Source organism: Carica papaya, chromosome 4 (genome assembly GCF_054855325.1).
Source record: "Carica papaya isolate Zhongbai chromosome 4, ASM5485532v1, whole genome shotgun sequence".
Taxonomy (NCBI): domain Eukaryota; kingdom Viridiplantae; phylum Streptophyta; class Magnoliopsida; order Brassicales; family Caricaceae; genus Carica; species Carica papaya.
The window spans coordinates 30,286,035-30,307,734 of NC_142312.1; the positions used below are offsets into that span (position 1 = coordinate 30,286,035).

Sequence of the window (21,700 nt, forward strand, 5' to 3'; positions counted from 1 at the left end):
TACGATTAAATTAATAATTTATTTAATTTTATATTTTAATTTACTAGTAAGATTTACAAATGTTAACTTATAATTTATATGACATTAAGAATAATTACTTCAAATTTGTATTTTTATTTACACATAACATGCAAATAAAAAAGTAAACATAATATAATAATTCATGCAATGTATAAGTGAGTGGATATACACAAAAAAAAAAAAATCAAAATTTACAACAATATAATTGAATCTAACAATTTATGATAAATTAAAAATATTGAAGGGCACATACTAATTTTTATAAATGTTTGGTAATTTTATTTTTATAGATGTAATTTTTTAATAAATTATTTCAATAAGAATGAATTTTCATTAAAAAATTTATCTAAAATTCCACCAAACTTCACCAAATCAAAATCATCCACGTGGATGTCTCCTATAGATTAGGCGCGCCAAAACCCCTCTCATTTCCTCTATCAGCTTCCATTCATGGCGTTCTCTTTATCCTCTTCGAATTTTCTCTCTCACAGGCACAAGCTCCCTCTAAACTCCTTCTCCTTCACTTTACCGACTTCAAAGCTTAGTTTCCTCTCCACACACTTGGCATTCGGGCTCGGTCGAACCCGGTCTACCGGCATTGCGAGATCAGTCCACCTTAAGCTTTCCTGCAAGCATTGCAGAAATGACGCAAAGGTTCGACCTGGTTCTGCTTGGACCTGTTATTCATTTACAATTTTCTTTCCGGCTTTGATGTTTTCTGGCATTTCTAATCGTGAGTAATTGGAATCCAGCTAGGAATTACGTTTATTTGTAATAAGTGTTTGATAATTGGTAGAATAAATTTGATTGCACACTTGAAATAATTGGTGTATTTTAATCAGTATTGGCTCATAAGAGATTCACCTTTTTAAGTTTTTTCTCTTCTTATACTGATCATGTACCTTACATTGCTGAACCAGAGGATAAGTGAAAGTATAAAATAATCCAATGCAACTACTTATGCCAAAAGCTGAAGTTAATAGCCTAGTAGTAAAATTACCTATTTATTGTTTATATACTGACACACTAATCACGTGTAAGTATAGGCGGAAAAGATCAAGCACAGGCATACCTTCAACTTCTGTACAATTAAATTTTAACAGAAATGAATTAGTTAATTTGACATAAAAACGAGACCATAGAATTCAAACACTAAAGCTCTGCTCTGCATCATGTAAAATATTCCATTTCTGACCAACTACTTCAAAAGTTTAAGCTGGTGGGAAAGACTCTAATTTCTTATTTATGCAGTTATAAAATCCGTGATCTTCTTCAAGTTCTTTCTGTTTTCTAAGATGGGTCTTCAGCAATGCAGGATCTGGATCAACCCCATGATTTTTCTGCTAAACTCTCGTTGCCAAAATTTGGAGAAAAAAGAAAGGAAGTAGAAAGGTTTATTGCTATTATCCTTGTTTTGGTTCAAATTTCATCTCCCCTAACATTTGTTGGTTGGAACTTTTTGCCTATTTCTCCTGCCAAGGCTGTGCTTTACTCTCCTGACACTAAGGTCCCAAGAACTGGGGAACTTGCTTTAAGGCGGGCTATCCCGGCTAATACAAACATGAAGGCTATACAGGTTATAGTTAATGATTGAATTTGATTATATTGCATCTTTATTACTTGGTTTCCTCACAATTTTACTCTTTCTTTCAGGCTTCCTTGGAAGATATCTCATACCTGTTGAGGATTCCGCAGAGAAAGCCTTACGGTACCATGGAGAGTAATGTAAAGAAAGCTCTAAAGGTATCTGTTTACTTTCTTTTTCTTCTTCCATATGACATGCTAAAGGAGACAATAGACTTGTGGCACAAGGGTCACGAATCCTTGGAGCTTTCAGCATAGTATATGTGTTGTTTAACATTAGGAGGAGAAAGTCACTCCCAAAATTTTAGGTGCTCTTGAAATTCAATTTTGTAGATTTTTTTTTGGAACTTTATGGACATGAGCTGTGTGGTTTTCTCTTGGTAGAGCTTGCGGTTTTGCTTGAATGAGTTCACAAGCCTTGTTTCTGTTGAAGTTTCCTTTTTAAAAACATTTCTTTTGCTAACTATATTTTATTTTTCACCAGATTGAGCTATTTAGTTTCTCTGTATTTGGTGTTCTCTCTTATATTTGACTTTTCTTTTGGTTTTCCTTGTTCATACCTCATGGAAAAGTGGAATGTATTGCTTTAACATTATCAATTTTTTTCATCTAATTGTTTTATTTTTCTATTTTCAGATCGCAACAGATGAAAAGAATTCCATCTTGTCAAGTATACCAGCAGCTTTGAGGGATAAGGGCACCACACTATATGGATCTCTTATTGACGGGAAGGTACTCTGAAAAGCGTATCTTAGTTCAAATGAGGGGCAAGTTTCTTGTGAAGTGTATAATTTATTTCAATTCTTATGGCTTCATCATGGTTCACTGGAAAAAATAATGTTCTTTAATATAGGACTAAAAGGACTAAAAGATAGAATTTAGAAAAATTTTATTAAGAACAAAAATTTAAAAATCTCGGATCTTAATAATCAAAACAATATCTCAATATTTGATTAATTATTATGAATAATCTACTTAATAACTAAGTTAAGTATCTTATTTATAGGCACCAAATATATCAAAAATAAGAAATCTTAAAAACCAAGCAAATAGGAAAATAGGTAAAATAAAAAGGACTAGGGAAATAGGAAACGTAGGAAATAGTTAAATAATTCTTCTTATTTTCCTTCGTTGTAAAATTTTTCAAAAGTTAGAAAAGAAACTAAATCTTTCTTTTTTCCTTTATTGTAAAACTTTCTAAAACTTAGGAAAAGATATTAAATCTTTCTATTATTTTTAGTAAACTTCTCAAAATGTTTATATTTCTTCATTGGTTCTGTCTCATATCTTTTATTATTAAAATATGCAAACTTTAGAAGCTTTTTATTCTGCATCATTCTCTCACACTTTATGCAAATTTGATCTTGAGTTTTGAAATGTTGAAGTAGAAAAAATATCAAAGTTGGAACTTGTGTTCCTAACAATTGAAACTTGCAGAATCTGAAATTGTAGTGAGAAAGTATAAACTCTCAAAGCCCTCAGGGGATTTCTAGGCTTAACTGGCTATTATGGAAATTCATTAAGTAATACACGGTCATTGTGAAACCTCTCATGAACCTATTAAACAAAGACACATTTCAATAGAACTCCGGAGTCGAACCTGCATTCCAATAGATAAAAAGAGTAATGTCTTTTAACCCTATATTGAGAGTCCCAAAATTTGGGGACCTATTTACCATTGAAACAAATGCTAATGACAAGGGAATTGGAGCTGTTTTGATGCACGAAGGTCAACTGATAGCTTTTATATGTAAGGCTTTGTGTCCCAGAAAAGAAAGTCCGTATATGCGAAAGAACTCATGACTGTATTATATGCGGTTGTTCAGGGGCACCCCTAATTAGAAGGAGTTCCATTTATCGTTCGGACAGATCAACACAGTCTCAAATACCATCAATGAGTGTCTTTTATGGTCCAACAAAAGCGCATTATAAAACTATTAGGGCTGATTATGTCATCCAATATAGGTAAGGAGTTGCCAATATAATCACAGATGCCTTATTTAGAAGAGACTATGACGATTCGACAATCGAGATTCTTTACGCGGTCACTACTACTACCCCTGCTTGGGTGTGAGGTGTCCAAAAGCTATTCTGATGACTCTTTTATGCAACAACTAATCATAGAAGTTATTGTATCCCTGCAAAACAAGCCAAATTTTCATCTCTCTAATTGAATTCTACGATACAAATGGAGGCTGGTCATATGCAACAATGAAGGGCTACGACATGAACTCCTTTATCAATGCCATAACTCTGGCATAGGAGGTCATTCGGGTGTTAGGGCCACTTATGAATGAGTCAAACAGCATTGCTACTGGCCCAACATGAAAAAACATATTATTCAGTGGGGTCCAACAGTGGGACACTTGCCAACATCACAATGTTGAAAAAGTTCCCATCTTGAGACTCTTACAACCATCATTCATACCATCACAAGTATGGATTCATATATCAATGGATTTCATCAAACAACTGGACAAATCCGGGAATAAAGAAACTATTCTGGTGGTAGTAGACTGGTTCACCAAGTACGGCCATTTTATTCCTTTGTGCCATCCCTTTACAACTCAGAGAGAAGTTCATCTTTACATAGAGACTATTCACACATTACATAGAGTACCGCAAGTCATAATATCAGACAAGAACACTTTATTCACCAGTCTTTTCTGGAAGGAACTGATATGAGCAGTTGGAACCAGTCATCATTTCAGCATTACTATCATCCTCAAACAGATGGTCTGACGGAGTGACTCAATCAATATTTGGAAATGTACCTTTGGTGCATGTCCTTTAATCAACCTGAGACATGGGCAAAATGACTATCCACAATTGAGTGATGGTATAATATGACCTACTATACAAGTCTCATTATGACTTCCTTTCAAGCATTCTACGGGCATGTACCTTCACATTTCTTGGATACTTTTGACTCTTTACTAGCTTCACTATCTGTTGAAGAACTACTAGTTGAACAAGAAGATGCTAACCAAATGATCAAATAATGACTCCTAAAGATTCAATCCAGAATCAAGCAATATACAAACAGACGTCAAATTGAATGAAGTTTTAAGACACAAGATTGAGTACTTCTCAAATTTCAGCCATTCAAGCAAGGGTCAATAGACAAGCTGGAAGATCCAAACTATCACCCTGATTCTATGGTCCCTTCTAGATAATACAAAAGATTGGTGCAGTGGCTTACAAGCTTCAGCTTCCCCCTTATCCCAAATCCACCCGGTGTTCCATGTGTCACAGCTCGAGGTACATTAAAGGAGGAGATATCTGATAAAAGACTTACCAGGCAATGCAGGAGAAGACGTACTAAGTATTCAACCCCAACACATACTACAACATCAGGTGATCCTACGAGGAACCTTGCTTGTAAAACAAGTTCTCATGCAGTGGGAAGATACTCCACTAGAAGAATGTGCTTGGGAGGATTATAAATATATACAAGAACAATTTTCACATCTCAACCTCGAGAATAAGGTTGATGCTCAAAGAGAAGGTATTGTAAACAAACGATTTAGGGTTTACTGTAGAAGAAAGCGTAAAAAGATTTACAAGGGAAAAAGAGACAAATTTTATAAGCATAGAAGAGTTTTTTTCTATTGTAACAGCATGCAACTAAGGTTTGGGTTCAGTGAACAATAAAACAGGAAAGAGGTGATGATCAATACTCTTACCTGCCGGCCGTTCAAGCCGTTGCAACCTCTAGGCATGCCTGGAGGTTATATGCTCTCTTTCCCACCATTGTAGCCTATAAATAGGCATGGTTTCTGTGAATAAGGCATCAAAAATCAGTTTACCTTAGTGAATCTTATCTCTCTGTCAGCTGAATCTTCCCCTTCTTTCTCTCTATTTTCTCTCAGATCAGAGGCATGAGTAAGGCTTTTGACAACACTTTAGAAGCTTCCTGTTTTGCATCACTCTCATGTGTCAATGCATATTAATCTTGTGTCTCACTAAAAAATTTTTGTCCAAGTTCCATAGGTACATATTGATGTGTGCATATTAGCAAGATAGAATGTTGGAGTAGTTAAAAGAGAAGGAAAAGAATTAAAGAGGGAAGCAGAGAGAATTCAAGATGAGAATGATAGAGGGAAGAGAGAGATTACAAAGGGAGAAATTCAGGAGTTCTGTCATCCATTTCTTACCAAATTACAGTAGGTATCTGCTTTATATATTTCCACATAACTACCTACCTAATCCTAAAAGCTCAGCCGGCTCCCTCCTAACTTGTCTACCATATTCGACTTGCAATTCCTCATTAGAGGTCTACATTCGTGTTTTATATTACATCAAATACATGCATGCACACATGCAGTTGTTGATTGCTGACAAAAAAGATAAGCTTTTGTTGCTTAATTTGCATACTTGAATGACAATATCCCTTTACTAACTAGGGTGGACTGCAAGGACTTCTAAAATGTATTAAGGATCAGGACCCTGATAAAGTATCCGTTGGCCTTGCTTCTTCATTAGATACTGTTGCAGAACTGGAGTTGTTACAGGTATTTTCAATTCTCCATAATATTAATGAGTTGTCTAATTCATAAATATGAGGTTAATGTATAAAAGGCAATGTGGAGTTAACAAAAAAAAGCATATAAACAATCTTTCCACAGCCATGTTACGGGAAACCTGCAAATGTTTTTTGACAATGAAATCAGTTATCTCAAATAGATATTTGTGCTGCTAACATAAAACAAGCATGTCATAAGTCTCAAACTCATTATTGTTTGCAACAGGCTCCAGGATTGTCATTTTTGTTACCTGAGCAATACTTGACATATCCAAGGTCAGTTTTCTGCAAGAATTGAAGTTGTTTTGACCCTTGCTATTTCAGCGAGGAAAGTTACATTCAGATAAAATAACAAAGATATTTTTTAAAATCTATTCTTTGTTTCACATCAGAGCTGACCTTTCATGGAATTTAGTCAGATTTTGAGAAATATTTAACTAATCAAAAGAATAAACTAGTTTTAGTGTTTGAAAAAGGTATTCTTTTCTCCTTTTACTTTTTCTTTTAATTGACTTCTTTCATCTGGTTATTTCATGATAAATAAGTAGTTCCTTGCCCCAAGTTGTCTGAGATGTAGGAGATCATTGGAATTTAAAGTAGAGAATACACATCAAAAGTATTGCATTGGTTTGTTGCTTCACATGGGATATTAAAAGAAGTCTACTGGGTTATTATGACCTTCACATTTTACCACTCTATCATGTGGGAAATATAGTTGTTATATTTGATTATGACCATCTTGTGTGGCAAATACTGCGATATTTCCATGTTACTATACTAATTACTCTGTTAGGCTGCTGTATTTTATAAAATCGTTTATTTTCACTTGATGTCTGTCTTGAGTTATTTGTGGTTTTTGATTCAGCATTACTTATGCATGAAGTAGAATTGGTGTTCTCTTATGATCTTGTAGACTAACAGGGAGAGGAATTGTCGAATTTACTGTCGAGAAAGGAGATGGTTCAGCATTTTCTCCAGAAGCAGGAGGTGAACCAAGAAAGACAGCCACAATTCAGGTAATATCCTATCATTTTTAGAAATATGAAGTGGCAACTTTTTTTTTGGATAAATGAAGTAACAACTTGTTAAGAATCAGTTAGAGAAATTTAGCATCACAATAGATATTGTCATGGATAAAACAGTAGCAACTGAGCTTCTCTGCTTCCTAGAATATAATAGTTTGTGGACAATTATTAAGCTTATTGTATAGTTTGACTGGTTCTCTCTGATATATGGTAACCAACAAGCAGGGAACTTGCAAACATCATGTTTAAGGGTGAATCTCTCTGCCAAATCATGCATACTTTATCCACGCCAAATCTGTATTGTTTGGTAGTTGAGGCAACTTTTTTCTTTTCCTTTGTTTTTACCAATTACATTTTCTGGTGACAGGGCACTTTGCAGTTTATTTTCTTCATTTTCTCCTTTTCTTCTTTTAGCACTTAAAGACTTTTCTACTGTTAAGATTATTATTCCATGGCATCTTCGCATGACATAAATATCATATTTTGAAATGTTATGCATTGGATTTTAATATCATTGCTAATACTGCAATTATAAAGTCTACATGTCGAACTATGTTTGCAAACGTTAATGCAATTGATCACCATCTTATGGTTTCAGGTTGTTTTAGATGGATATTCGGCACCATTAACAACAGGAAATTTTGCAAAACTGGTAAGGTAGTTGAATCTCACCCAAATCTGGTAAATTTACTTGGGTTGTACATGGTTGATACTTTGTGCTTTATCCTTTAAAATTTATTACAATCCTATGTCATGTTCTAAACTTTTATCTTGGTTGAGCTGCCTGTAGATTTTGCTTGTGTGGTTGAGTAGAATATTATACTTTGACATGATTTGAATGTGGACAAGCTTGTCATGTTGAAGTTGTGAGAAAAAAGAAAATCTAAAGAAACAAATGTATTCTGGATTTACATTCAAATGCAACTCCTTATTCTACTAGCAACCAACAAAATAATGGAGGTTTCTCCATGCATGAGCACAATGACACAACAGATAAGGCATTCTGTTTGGTAACTGGCAAGAAAGTTAATATTGCAGTTTAGTACAGTTGCATATGAAGTTATAGGTAGCATCAACAACATGAAGGATGGAAGAATCTGTGGAAGTTTCTCTCTTCAACAAGCGTAGGTGTTTCATCAAGATAAATGTTTTTTACTTATAAAAGCAAGAAGCAGAAGATAGACCAATACATTCTGAGAAAATACCAGCAGTTTAGAGAAGATCTTGCATGTGATAACTGAGATAACATATTTAACCAGATCAAATATAGTGGGAGACAAGTTTTCTGGACTTGCATGGTACTACTTAGCAAGAAAAATAACAGCAGTCAGTGAATTTCTAGTGTTCAAAACCATTTTTTATCTTCTATTCCTGTATCTTGAATTTTCAGATTGGAATCCTGCCAGCTCTTTTTTGGTCTCTTGGTAAACTTGGTGGATTCCTATGGAAGAAGAACGCTTGAGAGTTATTTCTTAATACTTATTATTCTGAAAGAAAACCCCGAAGCAATTCTAGAATTTTCAGGTAATTGATGGTGCATATGATGGAGCCAAGCTCAGCTGTACCGATCAAGCCATTCTCACAGACAATGGGCTTGACAAGGGCGGTTATAGTGTTCCCTTAGAGATAATGCTGTCGGGGCAATTTGAACCTTTGTACAAGACAACATTAAGTGTTCAGGTATCTCTTGAGTGCATGTCAACCAACCACATGAAAGACAAGTATGTCTCTGTTAATTATTCTCTAATTTTTACATGGAAGGATGGGGAGCTGCCAGTTCTTCCACTATCTGTTTATGGAGCTGTTGCTATGGCACATAATGTAGAATCCGAGGAGTACTCATCCCCGTACCAATTTTTCTTCTATTTATACGACAAAAGAAATGTAAGTGTATTAACATTATATTTGTTTCAAACTATTCCTATTCTCATTTAATTCCTATAGAAAATAATCATAATTTACATATTTGATTTAACTTCTCTCATATTTTCAATTTCATAACCATGAATTTTATATTTTTCCCTCTCGATAAAAGAACCATTAAAATGCCTAATTTAAATTGGATGGAATTGTCTTGGAATTAGATTACTAGTTCCATTCATTTCTCAATTGTCTTTGTGGAAGAATAGAATGTTATGTTTACTATTGAATTGGAAGACCCTATATATTAAATTCTTAGGGTAATAGAAAGAAACATATAATTAATTTTGTATATGGGTAGTTTACTAGTACCCTTCATCCTGATTATATGAAGATACACTTTTTATTGAATAAATATTTTCCAGCATTCTCCTCCAAGCTGGTGAATAGATATTGTTCATTCTCAGTTTGGAAATTATCATCTAAAATTCAGGATTACTCAATCCTTTAGTCAGCACATTAACAAATTGTGAGGTGATGAGCATATATATCATACAAATCACATCACTACCCAATTTTTCATTGATAAAGTGCTTGTCAACTTTAATATGTTTGGTTCTATCATATTTTATTGGATTGTGTGTTATACTAATTGTTGGATTTTTATTGCACTAGAGTCTCATCGGCTGTTCCTGTTTAATTTTCAAGTCTTCCAAGACATATTCAGTCATAAAAGTTTATTTATCCTTTGGGTCATTGCCAGAAATTCCGACTCTGCACTAGATCGGATTATCATATTCTATTTCTTTCTTCTCTATGTGACCAAATTTCTTTTAAGGAAAATACAGTAACCAGTGGTGAGTCTTCTATCAACTAATAATCCTACACAATCTACATTAGTTTAGCTTCAATGATCAACCAGTTGTTTTTTTTAAACATAATATCTTTCCCCGGTGTACCCTTCAAATAATAGAGTATTAGGTATGTAGCTTGCAAGTGTACCTCCTAGGGCTTGTCTGTTAATTGGCTTATCATGCTTACTGTGCAGGCAATATCTGGTCCAGTGTGTGACATTATATCAGTTTTCAAACCAGTTTTGGTAAATTTTTTTGTTAACATTCGGGTCTTCTTCTGCCAGTCCCAGTTTGTGATTAGGATCAGTTGGGATACCAATAGATTTACATGCTAGCTTCTCGGTCTCCTTTAAGAGGTCAATGACATACTTCTATTGTAAGATAAATACTTTTAATTTAGGCAAGTCATTTATATCGCGAGGAAGTATTTTAACAACTTGAATTCTTTTATTTCAAATTCTCTTACCATACATTGCTTGAGCACTATTTTCTATCTTTCGTTATTACTTGTCACAATTATGTAATCCACATATATTAGAAGGGTCAACTCTCCTTGAATTGGAATGCTTAATAAATAAGGTATGATTTTCTTGACTCTGTTTGTACCTCATAGCTAGTATGATCCTTGCAAATCTTTTAAACAATGCTGTAGGAAATTGTTTGAGTCCATGAGTGCTTTTGTTAGCTTCTATAATTGATTTGCTTTCATTAGTTTCCAATGTAGGAAAACATTCTTTCTATTGAATTGCTGCAATTGGTAATTAAAAATTGTAGACAAAGATAATAGAGCATGTACTATATTCATTTTTGCCACTAGTGCGAAAGTCTTTTGGTAATCAATCCCATATGTTTGAATATTTTTTGGCCATCAATCTTGCCTTATATCTCTTTATGGTCCCATCAAGTTTATACTTTATAATAAATTACCCATTTGCATCATAATGGTTTTTTTTCCTTTGGTTGGTCCATCACTTCTTATGTTTAATTCTTCTTTAGAGTTTGCATTTTAACTTTTATAGTATTTTTTCGTTCTTCACTGATTAAAGTCTCAGATAATATATTATGAATGAATATTGTTTTTAGATTTATTAGAAAGCTTTTATTAGATAGAAAATATTTTTCTAATAATATAAAATTTGAGATCAGATAAAGCGGATACTTAGTGCATTCTTTCATCCCTTTTTTGGGTGCTATAGGTATATTTATATTAGAGGGTAAAAATTTCTTACCTTTTACCTCATTTTCAGTACCCAAGTTAGATTCATGAACTTACTTTGAATATGTATCCAAGTTTTTTCTTCTTGAGTACACCTGGGAAAGCATGGGTCTTATATGGCTTGAGGTTTTGGCTCCTTTAGTGGGGCTTGACATTTTGTGGCTCTAATTTTCTGGTGGAATGGTTGTTTTAGATGGTACTGTGTTTAAGTATAAGGGATGAATGTCAAAAACGAGTTCTCCTTATTTTCTAGTATAATCTTCCCTAACAATAAGGTTGATCAAAGAAGGATCAAGTCTCAACAAAACTAACATCAACAGACATATAAAACTTTTAGATAGATGGATGATAACATTTGTGTCCCTGCTGTGTTGGTAGATATTCCACAAAGACACAATTGATGGTTTTAGGGTCAAGTTTTTCTCTTTGAGAAATATGTGAATTGAGACAGCACATCCAAAGACACGAGGGATAAGATTATTTGTGACTCGTACATCAAGAAGAATGCGACTAAAACTTCCATAGCATTGCAGAAATCTAGTATTCTAGATGGTAACCGGTTGATAAGATAGGTATCAGTTAACACAGTCTTCCCCCAGTAGTCTTTAGGTACATGATTTTGAAAAGAAGACACATGTAGTAGTGAAGAAATGGCTATTTTTTTATTTTACCATTCTGTTTTGTTGTGGAGTGTAGATACAAGAAGACTCATGTATGATCCCCCTTTACTTTGAAAAAAGGAGGGTACTATTTGATTAAAATAGTTATGATATTATTGGTTCGAAAGTATTTAATTTTTACTCCAAACTAGATCTTGATCATGTTATAAAATTGAGAAATAATGTAACTAATCTCTTATTTGGAATTTAACGAGAAAAGTGAGGTTACTCTGGTATCATCATCAATAAAAGAAACAAATCATTGAACTTCGAAAATATTAGGAACATTTGAAGGGTCCGAAGTATCATTGTGAACCAAATGAAAAGAATAATTGTTTCTTTTATTACTATGAGTAAAAGGTACACGTTTATATTTTGTCAATTCACATATATCATAATGTAAATTTTTATTATTGGAATCCGAAAACAAAGAGGGAAACATAACTAAGGATGGAGAATGAGGGGTGACTTAACCTTCTGTGATAGTCATATCTTATCAAGGGTGCTAGTGAAAAGGGCAATCCTTGGTCTCTTAGGTGCATCGAGGAAGTATACCCTGTTTTGAGCCTCAACACATCCAGTTGTCCTTTTGAGTTATGGTCCTGAAATTCACAAAGAGAGAGAAAAAATCACTATATGATTGTGTCTTGGAACAACTTAGTTACTGATGTTATATTGGTCCAAAATTTAGGGATATGTAATATATCAGCAGGTGTGAAGGGAAATCTAAGCTTTATGGTTCTAATTCCTACCACTATAATTAGTGAATCATCAGCATTAATGATTTTCTTAGTGCTAGAACACAGCATAGGTGTTAAAAAATTGAACGGACTTAATCATGTGATTTATGACTCTTGAGTCTATAATTCATGATAATACTAAAGGCTTATATGAGGCATTTAAACCATGGAGGATAGAAAATATACGTGAATGAGCCAAGTAACATATACCTTGCAATATAACATTCGGCATGATCTTAAAATTTTAGGGTAATAAAGGCCGGCATAATAGGACAAAGAAAGGAATTTACTGGCTGGACAATTGTTGTGGTGGGGCTGGGCAAGGACAAGTAGTGGTGGTGCATAACATAAAGGGGGGCAACGCCTACGGCTAGATGGAACCATGGCTGGACAAAGGAACCATTGGATAGAGGAGATGTAGGATAGATGTGCATCTATTTGGGCTTTGGCGCAACATGTTTGGTAGCTGGCTTGCGGCTGGCTGGCCGGACAAGGAGGTGTGCAGTGAGATGGTTGGTGGCTGCAGGAGTAGCAGCTAGGTGACTTGCACCGCAAGGAGCAACGGCTGGTGTTGTTGATGCTTGCTGGTTGCCGGCTATGAAGGCTGGCAGGGATGGTGATGTTAGATTTATGGTGGCTGACAGTTAAGTTGTTTGACTGACAATGAAGACTAGCCTCCTTAAAGTTTTTTGGTCTTATTTCAGTAGTGAAAGTCGATTAGAGTTTGTGAAAGAGGCGTAGGACTTTTTCCTAAAGGTTTGATACTATGTGGAATAGTTGAATATTATGTTTATTATTGAATTAGAGAACTCTATATATATATATACATTTTTAGGGTAATAAAAGAAAACATACAATTAATTAGATATACGAGTATTTTACTAGTATGCTCTTTACCTTGATTAAACAAAGACACTTTCCTATTTAATAAATATTTTCCAATAGTACTTACATCCTTTTATGTGAAACTAGAATTTGAATCAAACTAAATATAAGAGTTTTCTGTTTTGATCATGCCTGGAATCTCAACTTTCTTTTTAGTCTCGGTGATTAGAGTATTAGGCTATGTTTAGTGTTACAAAAATGTTCTGTTATTTTATAAATTCATGCATGTACATAAACACGTGCAATAGTTGGTAAAAAATGAAAACAAGGGTTGGAGAATGGTTGTAAAATGTGATCGGAGTTTAAAAACTTCTTTTCTTTCTATCTAGACTTAATACTATATTTCACAATCATTTTCCAAAATAATAGCCAAAATATGTGTTGCTTTCATGTAAATTAATTTTCCTCAATGAATGTATTTTTTCATCTGTCATCTCATGAATTTTCCATCTTGAAATGACACCTCTAGTTTTCTTTTCTTAGTCCTTCATTATTAGATGAGTCAAATATGATATGTGTGATTCATCTGTTTTGCAGGCTGGCTTAGGAGGGTTATCTTTTGATGAAGGGCAATTTTCAGTTTTCGGGTATGGTTTTAAGCTGGCATGTTTTCCAGAAGTGATTATCTGATAGATACTTGTATGGATATGCAATGGATTTTGCTTTATATTACTATCTACAGATACACAACTGCTGGAAGAGAAATTCTGGCACAGATGAAAACAGGAGATGTAATTAGATCAGCAAAGCTAGTGGAAGGTCGCGATCGCCTTGTATTGCCAAATGAGAGCTGATCTTCTCTATTTTCTTGCCAAATAAGGTATAAATCTTTGTTTTTGTTTAATCCTAGTATGTTTTAGACATAACTATCGATAACCATTTTCAAGCTGGAGATGCATGGATAAGAGTATGTTTGAGATTATTGAAATAAATGTATTTAAACCATTAAGAGTTTTAAGTTACTTCTGATTATATATAGTTTGTTCTTACTGCAAATACTTAACTATCACATGTACAAAGTTGCACCTCAAGATGGACTCTCTCTCTTGTATAAATACTTGTTGCCAACAAAGATAGTATTCACCAAGTGAAATTTTTTTAAATTTTACAACTCGAAGCACCTCACGCTTAATTTAAGAAAACTAGCAGCTATCTGTTTTTGTGCAAAAATGCTTATTTCAAAAAGCAAGTATATATTGTAGTTTTTAATTAAAAAAACAAAAATATCAGACTAAGTAAGGGATGTTTAGAGAATGAGCATTCTAACTCAATAGAAAAAAGTTTTGATATGCGTGCTTTTTTCCTTTTCTGCTTTGGCACAGAATAAGCACCCTGTGTAAAGCAAAGTAAAATGTACAGAGCAGCTTATAATCAGCAAATAAGCAATTCTAAATGCCTATTAACTCAGTTTAGCTTGCAATGGCAGTGCAGGGTCGGATTTGTTTTGAGCTTATATTCAGTTGCCGAACTCGCCTCAACTGGTTGAAGTTATGTCCATGGTCTACCGAAAATTATTTAAGAGCAAGGATTTGTCTAATAAGGTAATGTAAACTTTCCTTTTTTTTTTCTCTCTATTTTTGTTGGGGTTGATTGCAACAAAGACTTAACAGGATATAATTCTGTAATTCTTTGATATATTTTCAGACTACTAAGATCATAAACTTCTTAACTTGATGTCGTGATATATATACACCCACATGCATACAGGTTACCATTGTGGTTATGTTCTGCGTGCATAACTAGTGTGTAATTGTTTAGGCTATAATTGTTGTAGTTTGAGTAAATTTGGTCATCGTAGCTCCACTGAGATGCTAAGGTCTAAACAATTCTTCAAACATAATTATATTCAATGATCTTTTATTTGAATTACTAAGTCAAAAAGTTTACAAAAATACCCTAGTCTGTCGTACATATATAGACCATGTTGGCTCTAAAGGAATACTTATACCCATATATCTAATATTTATTATAATTTATATGTGTATATATATATATATATATATATATCTTGGACTATTGTTAGGTTAGCACAAAACTTTTTGGACAGTTCATAAACTTCATAGAATAAAGTTTACCTCATATGAACTTTTTGAAAATGAAATTATATGAACTTATAAGTTATATAAATTTTAAAATATTACTAGGCTCTGGATAGAACAATTTTAAAATTTTTATAGAATTCATTAGCAATTTTTATTCATTTTTTAATTAAAAATTTCTTTAATATGAATTTATGTATTTTCTTAATTAAGATAATTATAAATTTATAAGTAGATTTTATATAATTTTTAGGTTTATTTCTAACATAGTCTCGTAGAATTTTATAAATTTATATTGACTACTTAAACTTTTTAGATAATAATAAACTTTATAAAATAAAACCTACTTCATATATGATTTTTGAAAGTGACATTGTAAGAAACTTAGAAGTTATATAATTTTTATTAATATTAATAGGATATGTATAGAACGAATTTAAAAAATTTATTTAAAAATTTATATTTATTTTTAATTCAAAAGATGATACAACTCTTGCTTATTTCTAATTAAAACTTATATAATGTAATAAAATTAAGTGCATATGAAATTAAAAAAAATAATAATAATTGGAACAAAATGTTCTAAGGACATCAAAATTGATGAAATTTAGAATACTCACATAGAATTTCATATACATATATATATATATATTCAATTTTTAGTCCTTGAATACAATTGATACATTATTTAATTAAAATAATAGTAAATTTACAAATATATTTTGCATTTCTTCCCATGAGAGAAAATAATAATCCCACTTAATTTATGAGCCACAATTAATAATTTGTTTTAGGCATAGTATGAATCTTGCTGCCTACCAAGAAAACGAAAAATATAAAATAAATAAATACCCAAAATGTGAATTCAGTCGTATCATTGAAAAAAAATGAATGGTTTATTATTGACCTCAAAAAAATTAGATAGAACCGAATGGATTGGTGAAGGAGACAATAAGAGATTTTTGATAAATGTGGTGTGGGGCCGCTCATGGGCCCATTGACCCACTACGTGTGGTCGGAATAGCGGCTTCGGAACCCACCAATCCCTTCTTACTATCCTTTACAATTTAGTTATCGCAAACTCATAAATACATTAATGAGTTAAATTTTTATATTCGTTTAATTAAGTATTATAAATCAGTCACTTGTTAACGTTAATAAAATAATAAATTTTATTTTTAAAATAAAATTATTAAATATAAAAATATTAATTATTAAATAATAGTAAATGCCACGTGGAAGGCTAAAATATTAGATTTATAGTAGAATATTGTAGCAGCCGCACTCGCTTGTGTGGACAGGATTCCTCTTCATTGTCTGATATCATCCACAGGCACCCCCGTCTACGGAAAAAAATCCCCTGCTAACAAGTACCCTAAAGCTTCACATTCGTGAACCAATCATTATCAAGTCTACTGTGTGTTTACAAAGTCAAACAAATGACAGCCGTTGATCAAAGAAAATTAGTATGAAACTATAGACCTCGATGTACCGGATAATACCCACGGACTCCGTTTCATATAATATTATGCCTTTGCTATCGATGCTTCGAACTCGGAGAAACGAACTGTTAAGATAGTAAAGTCTTTGATTGACGATCGAGTCAATCGGACTCGACTCAGTTCCTCCCGAGCTCAGCAATGGCTTCTCTTAATACAACCATCTCTCCGCGAAACCTTCTCTCTCTTTCAAAACCCAGGAAATCGATGTTAAAACCCTTCGCCAATTCCTCTTTTCAGGCTCAGAAACACCGCCATATTTTCTCGAGAAACAAACAGAGAGCAAAGGGCGACTGGGCGGTGAACTCAATGGTGGAGGACGAGTTGGACGTAATCCCGGTGCAGAGTGGGGATTCGACGGACCAACAAGAAGGGGTTGTGGTGAGTCCGGTTGAGAGGGAAGGGAACGAGCTGGCGAGTCAGGTTGGGGGGTTTGCTGTGGCGCCGAATGAGGGGATGTTATCGTTTGAAGGGTTTTCTTCTGCTTCATCTTCCTCAATTGGTGGAGCAGGAGAGATGAGCAAAGAGAATGAGGAAATGGAGAAGGTAATTGATCGGACCATCAATGCGACTATCGTTCTAGCCGCCGGTACTTTTGCCATCACCAAGTTGCTTACCATTGATCATGATTACTGGCAGGTAACTATAAGTATAGAAATTTATGTATATGTATGTGTATATATATAATTTCTGGCTTTTCTCTGAAAAACTTCTGCGAATGAATACACTCTCTTTTATTAATTCATCTCGTCGTCATTCACGATTCCACTCAAGACATCTTATTTTCATTTTTATAATCTGCTTTTGGTGCTATCCCATTTCATTTTTACTTAATTTCTCTTTAAATTTTAATTGTTATTGATTATTTTTATGTGGGAATTTTATTTTCACTGTAGTTCATGAAAATTGAATTCTCAATACTAAATAATTCAAAGTGGTAGAGAAGCGAGATTAAAGATACAGTTCATATTCTAATTCTACATATTGAAGAATGATAGAAAGATTAGAGTTCGGAATTGTAAGGAGTAAAATAAGAATTGAACCAAGCACAATCTACCAAAAGACAAAAGTGAAGAAGATGGAATTAGCTGATTCTTAGAAAAACAAGGTCTCGTTTGGTTCAGTTATTGCATAATCTAATAAGTTCATTATTATTATTCTCATGCTAGTCTTGATATATATATAAGTAGGATATAATTTGGTGATGTTTGAGTTATTGCCACTATCACTTTTAATGAGTTATCACTACTTTCTATTTTGGCTTCATTGATGTTGGTAACTTAATCAATACATTTTTTTAATCATGCATTTTAAGATTAAGATAAAAATGAAAATACATGGTTTGGATTAGGTTTTATGTGAGTCAAATATATCTCGTGCTCTGAAATGATCAATAGTTGCACGAGGCGATGATTGAGATTCTCTTTTTGGAATTTTAATATATTCGCTTAAGACTTGAAATTAAAACGTAAGCTTTCTTTAGAATTAGACTTCGGATTTTGATTAGCGTTGTAGAAAATCTGCTATTTATTAATCTATTTTGCTTAGGTACATACTGTCTTGTTTTATACTAAATAGTTAAACGTCTGTTTATGGTTTCTCTCAGGGTTGGACCCTTTTTGAGATACTAAGATATGCTCCTCAACATAACTGGAGTGCTTACGAGGAAGCTTTGAAGACAAACCCAGTATTGGCTAAAATGGTAATAAGTGGAGTTGTCTATTCTGTGGGGGATTGGATTGCACAGGTTAGTTTCTGATATATCTGGAAACAAATATTTAGGAACATCAGCTTTGGATTAAATATTTTTACCTTGATATATAATGTTACCTTGTTGAGATTTTGAAATTTGCAGTGCTATGAAGGCAAACCTCTCTTTGAGTTTGATCGTGCTCGAATGTTCAGATCAGGCCTCGTGGGGTTTACCCTACATGGTTCCCTTTCTCACTATTATTACCAATTCTGTGAGGTGATAATATCATTTACATTTCTTCCCTCATTGAATTTGTTGTGATTGATGTTTTACATTCATCATTTAACAAATTTATCTCCTCTGCTTTGCAGGCACTTTTCCCTTTCCATGACTGGTGGGTGGTTCCGGCCAAAGTCGCCTTTGACCAAACTGCATGGTCAGCTGTATGGAACAGCATTTATTATACAGTTCTGGGATTCTTGCGATTTGAATCCCCAACTAGTATTTTTACCGAATTGAAGGCAACATTTTTCCCCATGCTAACGGTAAGAAGATTTTACCCTTTTTAGCCTATGTTTTGATCGAATCTAAAATTTTTATAGAATTCATGTACAAATCTATATGCAGATCGATTAAAAATTTGTGAAAGTTCTTCGTAACATGATAAAAAAAGTAACCTGAAATGAATTACATAATTCAATTCACAAGAAGTCAATTTTTTTGGCATCATTGTATAATTTACACAATATTCTAGTTAAACTAAAGTGTGGATTTGCAAATGAATTTCACTATATTTCTTGACATTTTTTGAACTTAGCATTAATGTAACTTGAACTTCTTACCTAGGTGTTTAGAATTGATTTCTCAACCGTAAATCCAAATGATTGCCCTTCTTATTCCCTCTTGTCAATTAGGCTGGGAGGATTCTTAATCAGGTTGGATGCTTTGGTAATATCATTAAAATAAATTCCAATAGGATCACAACTTCTAGTTATTATATAATTTATTTAAAAGTTGTTGAAGATGGAATGTTGAATTTGAGAAAGAGAATATTCTTTCCTTTTTCGGTTTGTGCTTACACTTGTTTACAACTTTGGTTCAAATTTGATTTTCTATGTGGGCATCAAGGCTGATGCAATTTGTAATTTTGGCTAATGCAGTGATTTGTTGGTATGCTTTTATAACAGGCAGGATGGAAGCTTTGGCCATTTGCTCATCTCATTACTTATGGTGTGATCCCGGTAGAACAAAGACTTCTCTGGGTGGACTGTGTGGAACTCATTTGGGTGACAATACTCTCAACGTAAGTATCTGATTATGACAAAACTAATCAGTAGCAACTGTATATTTCAGGAACAATTTCAGCTGTGACTCTGTTATGTTAAATATTCCACGCAATTGATACCAAAAACAAAGCAATAAGGGCCATTCTGTCTGATTTCCTACATATATACCTATTTGCTCTATTTTCTTACCGACTAAGTTATTGTTTCGAGTTATTTAGCCATATGGGTGAATCCATTTAGGTGGTCCTTGATTATCAAAAGTCACCATCGAAACTGCCTACAAATATTTAAAATTCTCAGTTTGTCAGGTTTATTTGAAGTATAAATTGAAGTAATCTTTTTTCGTGGTAGAGATTGAAGGAATCTAAGCTCCTAATTTGGTTAAGCCAGCCAGACCGCGTATCATCTTTTTGTCGTCTTTCTATGACAGAGAAACATTACCTTCCTTGTTCAATGACTCTCCTTGGTCCCCATTGTTTCTCCTTGGCCAGAGTTTTTTTTTCTTTTTTTTTTTGGTGAAAGAAAGTGACAGAGTGGCCTGTTTCTGAGACTGCTTTTAGTGCTGTTTGGTTGTTTCTAATTCCAATTGCTCCCGTTCGATGTTTGATCTTTTCTTGCTGTTTGTTTCCTTCTTTAATCCTCTTTCTTTCTTGTTTCATGTTGTCTCTTGTTTGTGTTTGATGGAGTTTTAAGGTATAAAGAAGTTAGGATTCAATGTATTTCAAAAGAAAAAGAAGAAGATAGGATTCATTGTTTTCTCGATGGTTTACTAACTTGTCAGGTTTAGTGAATGAAATATATTTTAATTTAGAAAATAAAAATTCAAAAACAGATTTTATTACAAAATGGAGTCTCTAACCTCTCTGCATTTCCCCTCTGTCTGTATTTAACAAAGTTTTCATATGTTTTGGCTTATCGGAAATGTCTAACTCAACCTTAATTCACTTCTCTTCGCTAGCTATTCGAATGAAAAATCAGAAGCAAGGCTATCCAACGCACCAGCAGACAATATCTCGAGCTGTGTGTCAACAGACCCTTCCAAGGTACGTGTAGTAACCGAGCAATCAAATGTCTGCGTTAACACCATAAATCCTGATACAAGTTTTCCCTCTTTGTTTTGTCTGTCATAACAGGAGTAGACCAACGAACACTAGCATCGATTGGAGCAGTGACTCAAACCCGTTTTTTCGGGTTTTCAGATACTCAAGACTTGATGGTATGGAGATGCAAAATGTATATGGGGCGGCTGGACGACGAGAATTCAATGGTGTATATTGCGGTCATACTGGGGATTTTTCCATGTATTTATTCCACTACTATAGGACATGAACACGATAATCTTCTTGTATGGAAAGTTTTTGTTTTACTCTTCAAAATCGATCTACCACTGTAAACAGTAACTTGGGAAATTTCTATAGAATATAGAAAGTTCTTTTTCATCTCCTTGTTATCAACTTGATAGTATTTTGTTACCTTAAAATTGAGTGAAAACTGAAAAATCACTAAAAATCGGACTCGGGTTCGGATCTTCTAGTAATCCGATTCGACCCATCAGGCCCATTTCCCAGTCGTTGACGGGTTTAAAAAGTCAACAGCCAGAAGAGAGTGGATTCTAGTTAGAACCAGTTTGTCTTGGACCCAGTACAGCTAGCTCTTACTCAGTGCGTGTCAAACAAGAATAACAATTCGCACGCAACCAAACAGCCGTCAAACTTCGTCCTCTGAACTTCAAACTCAACAAGATTATTCGCATGGCCGATTCAACACCACAACAGCTTGGAATTTGAAATTTGAAGTTTGAAATTTGAAAAGTT

At 33.7% G+C, this 21,700-nt stretch overlaps 2 protein-coding genes across 3 annotated transcripts; both read left to right on the top strand.

The window, feature by feature from the left end:
- Positions 1 to 448: 448 nt before the first annotated feature.
- Positions 449 to 15,038, top strand: LOC110812272 (Cyclophilin-like peptidyl-prolyl cis-trans isomerase family protein). 2 transcript variants are annotated; one of them, XM_022038998.2, is made up of 13 exons: positions 449 to 675; positions 1,337 to 1,597; positions 1,675 to 1,764; positions 2,242 to 2,337; positions 6,012 to 6,119; positions 6,357 to 6,406; positions 7,044 to 7,146; positions 7,754 to 7,807; positions 8,680 to 8,835; positions 8,917 to 9,039; positions 13,907 to 13,956; positions 14,052 to 14,189; positions 14,796 to 15,038. In XM_022038998.2, the coding sequence occupies exons 1-12, from the start codon at positions 472 to 474 to the stop codon at positions 14,161 to 14,163; spliced, it is 1,407 nt and encodes a 468-aa protein (XP_021894690.1). In that variant the 5' UTR covers positions 449 to 471; the 3' UTR covers positions 14,164 to 14,189; positions 14,796 to 15,038. The 2 variants fall into 2 exon arrangements, with proteins under 2 accessions (XP_021894690.1, XP_021894691.1); XM_022038999.2 differs by having other exon boundaries at positions 14,801 to 15,038.
- A 1,908-nt stretch (positions 15,039 to 16,946) lies between these two features.
- Positions 16,947 to 21,325, top strand: LOC110812321 (Peroxisomal membrane 22 kDa (Mpv17/PMP22) family protein). Its single transcript, XM_022039074.2, has 7 exons — positions 16,947 to 17,546; positions 18,514 to 18,654; positions 18,763 to 18,876; positions 18,972 to 19,145; positions 19,788 to 19,903; positions 20,845 to 20,929; positions 21,020 to 21,325. Exons 1-7 carry the CDS (start codon positions 17,049 to 17,051, stop codon positions 21,023 to 21,025), a joined length of 1,134 nt encoding a protein of 377 aa, XP_021894766.1. The 5' UTR covers positions 16,947 to 17,048; the 3' UTR covers positions 21,026 to 21,325.
- Positions 21,326 to 21,700: the final 375 nt, after the last annotated feature.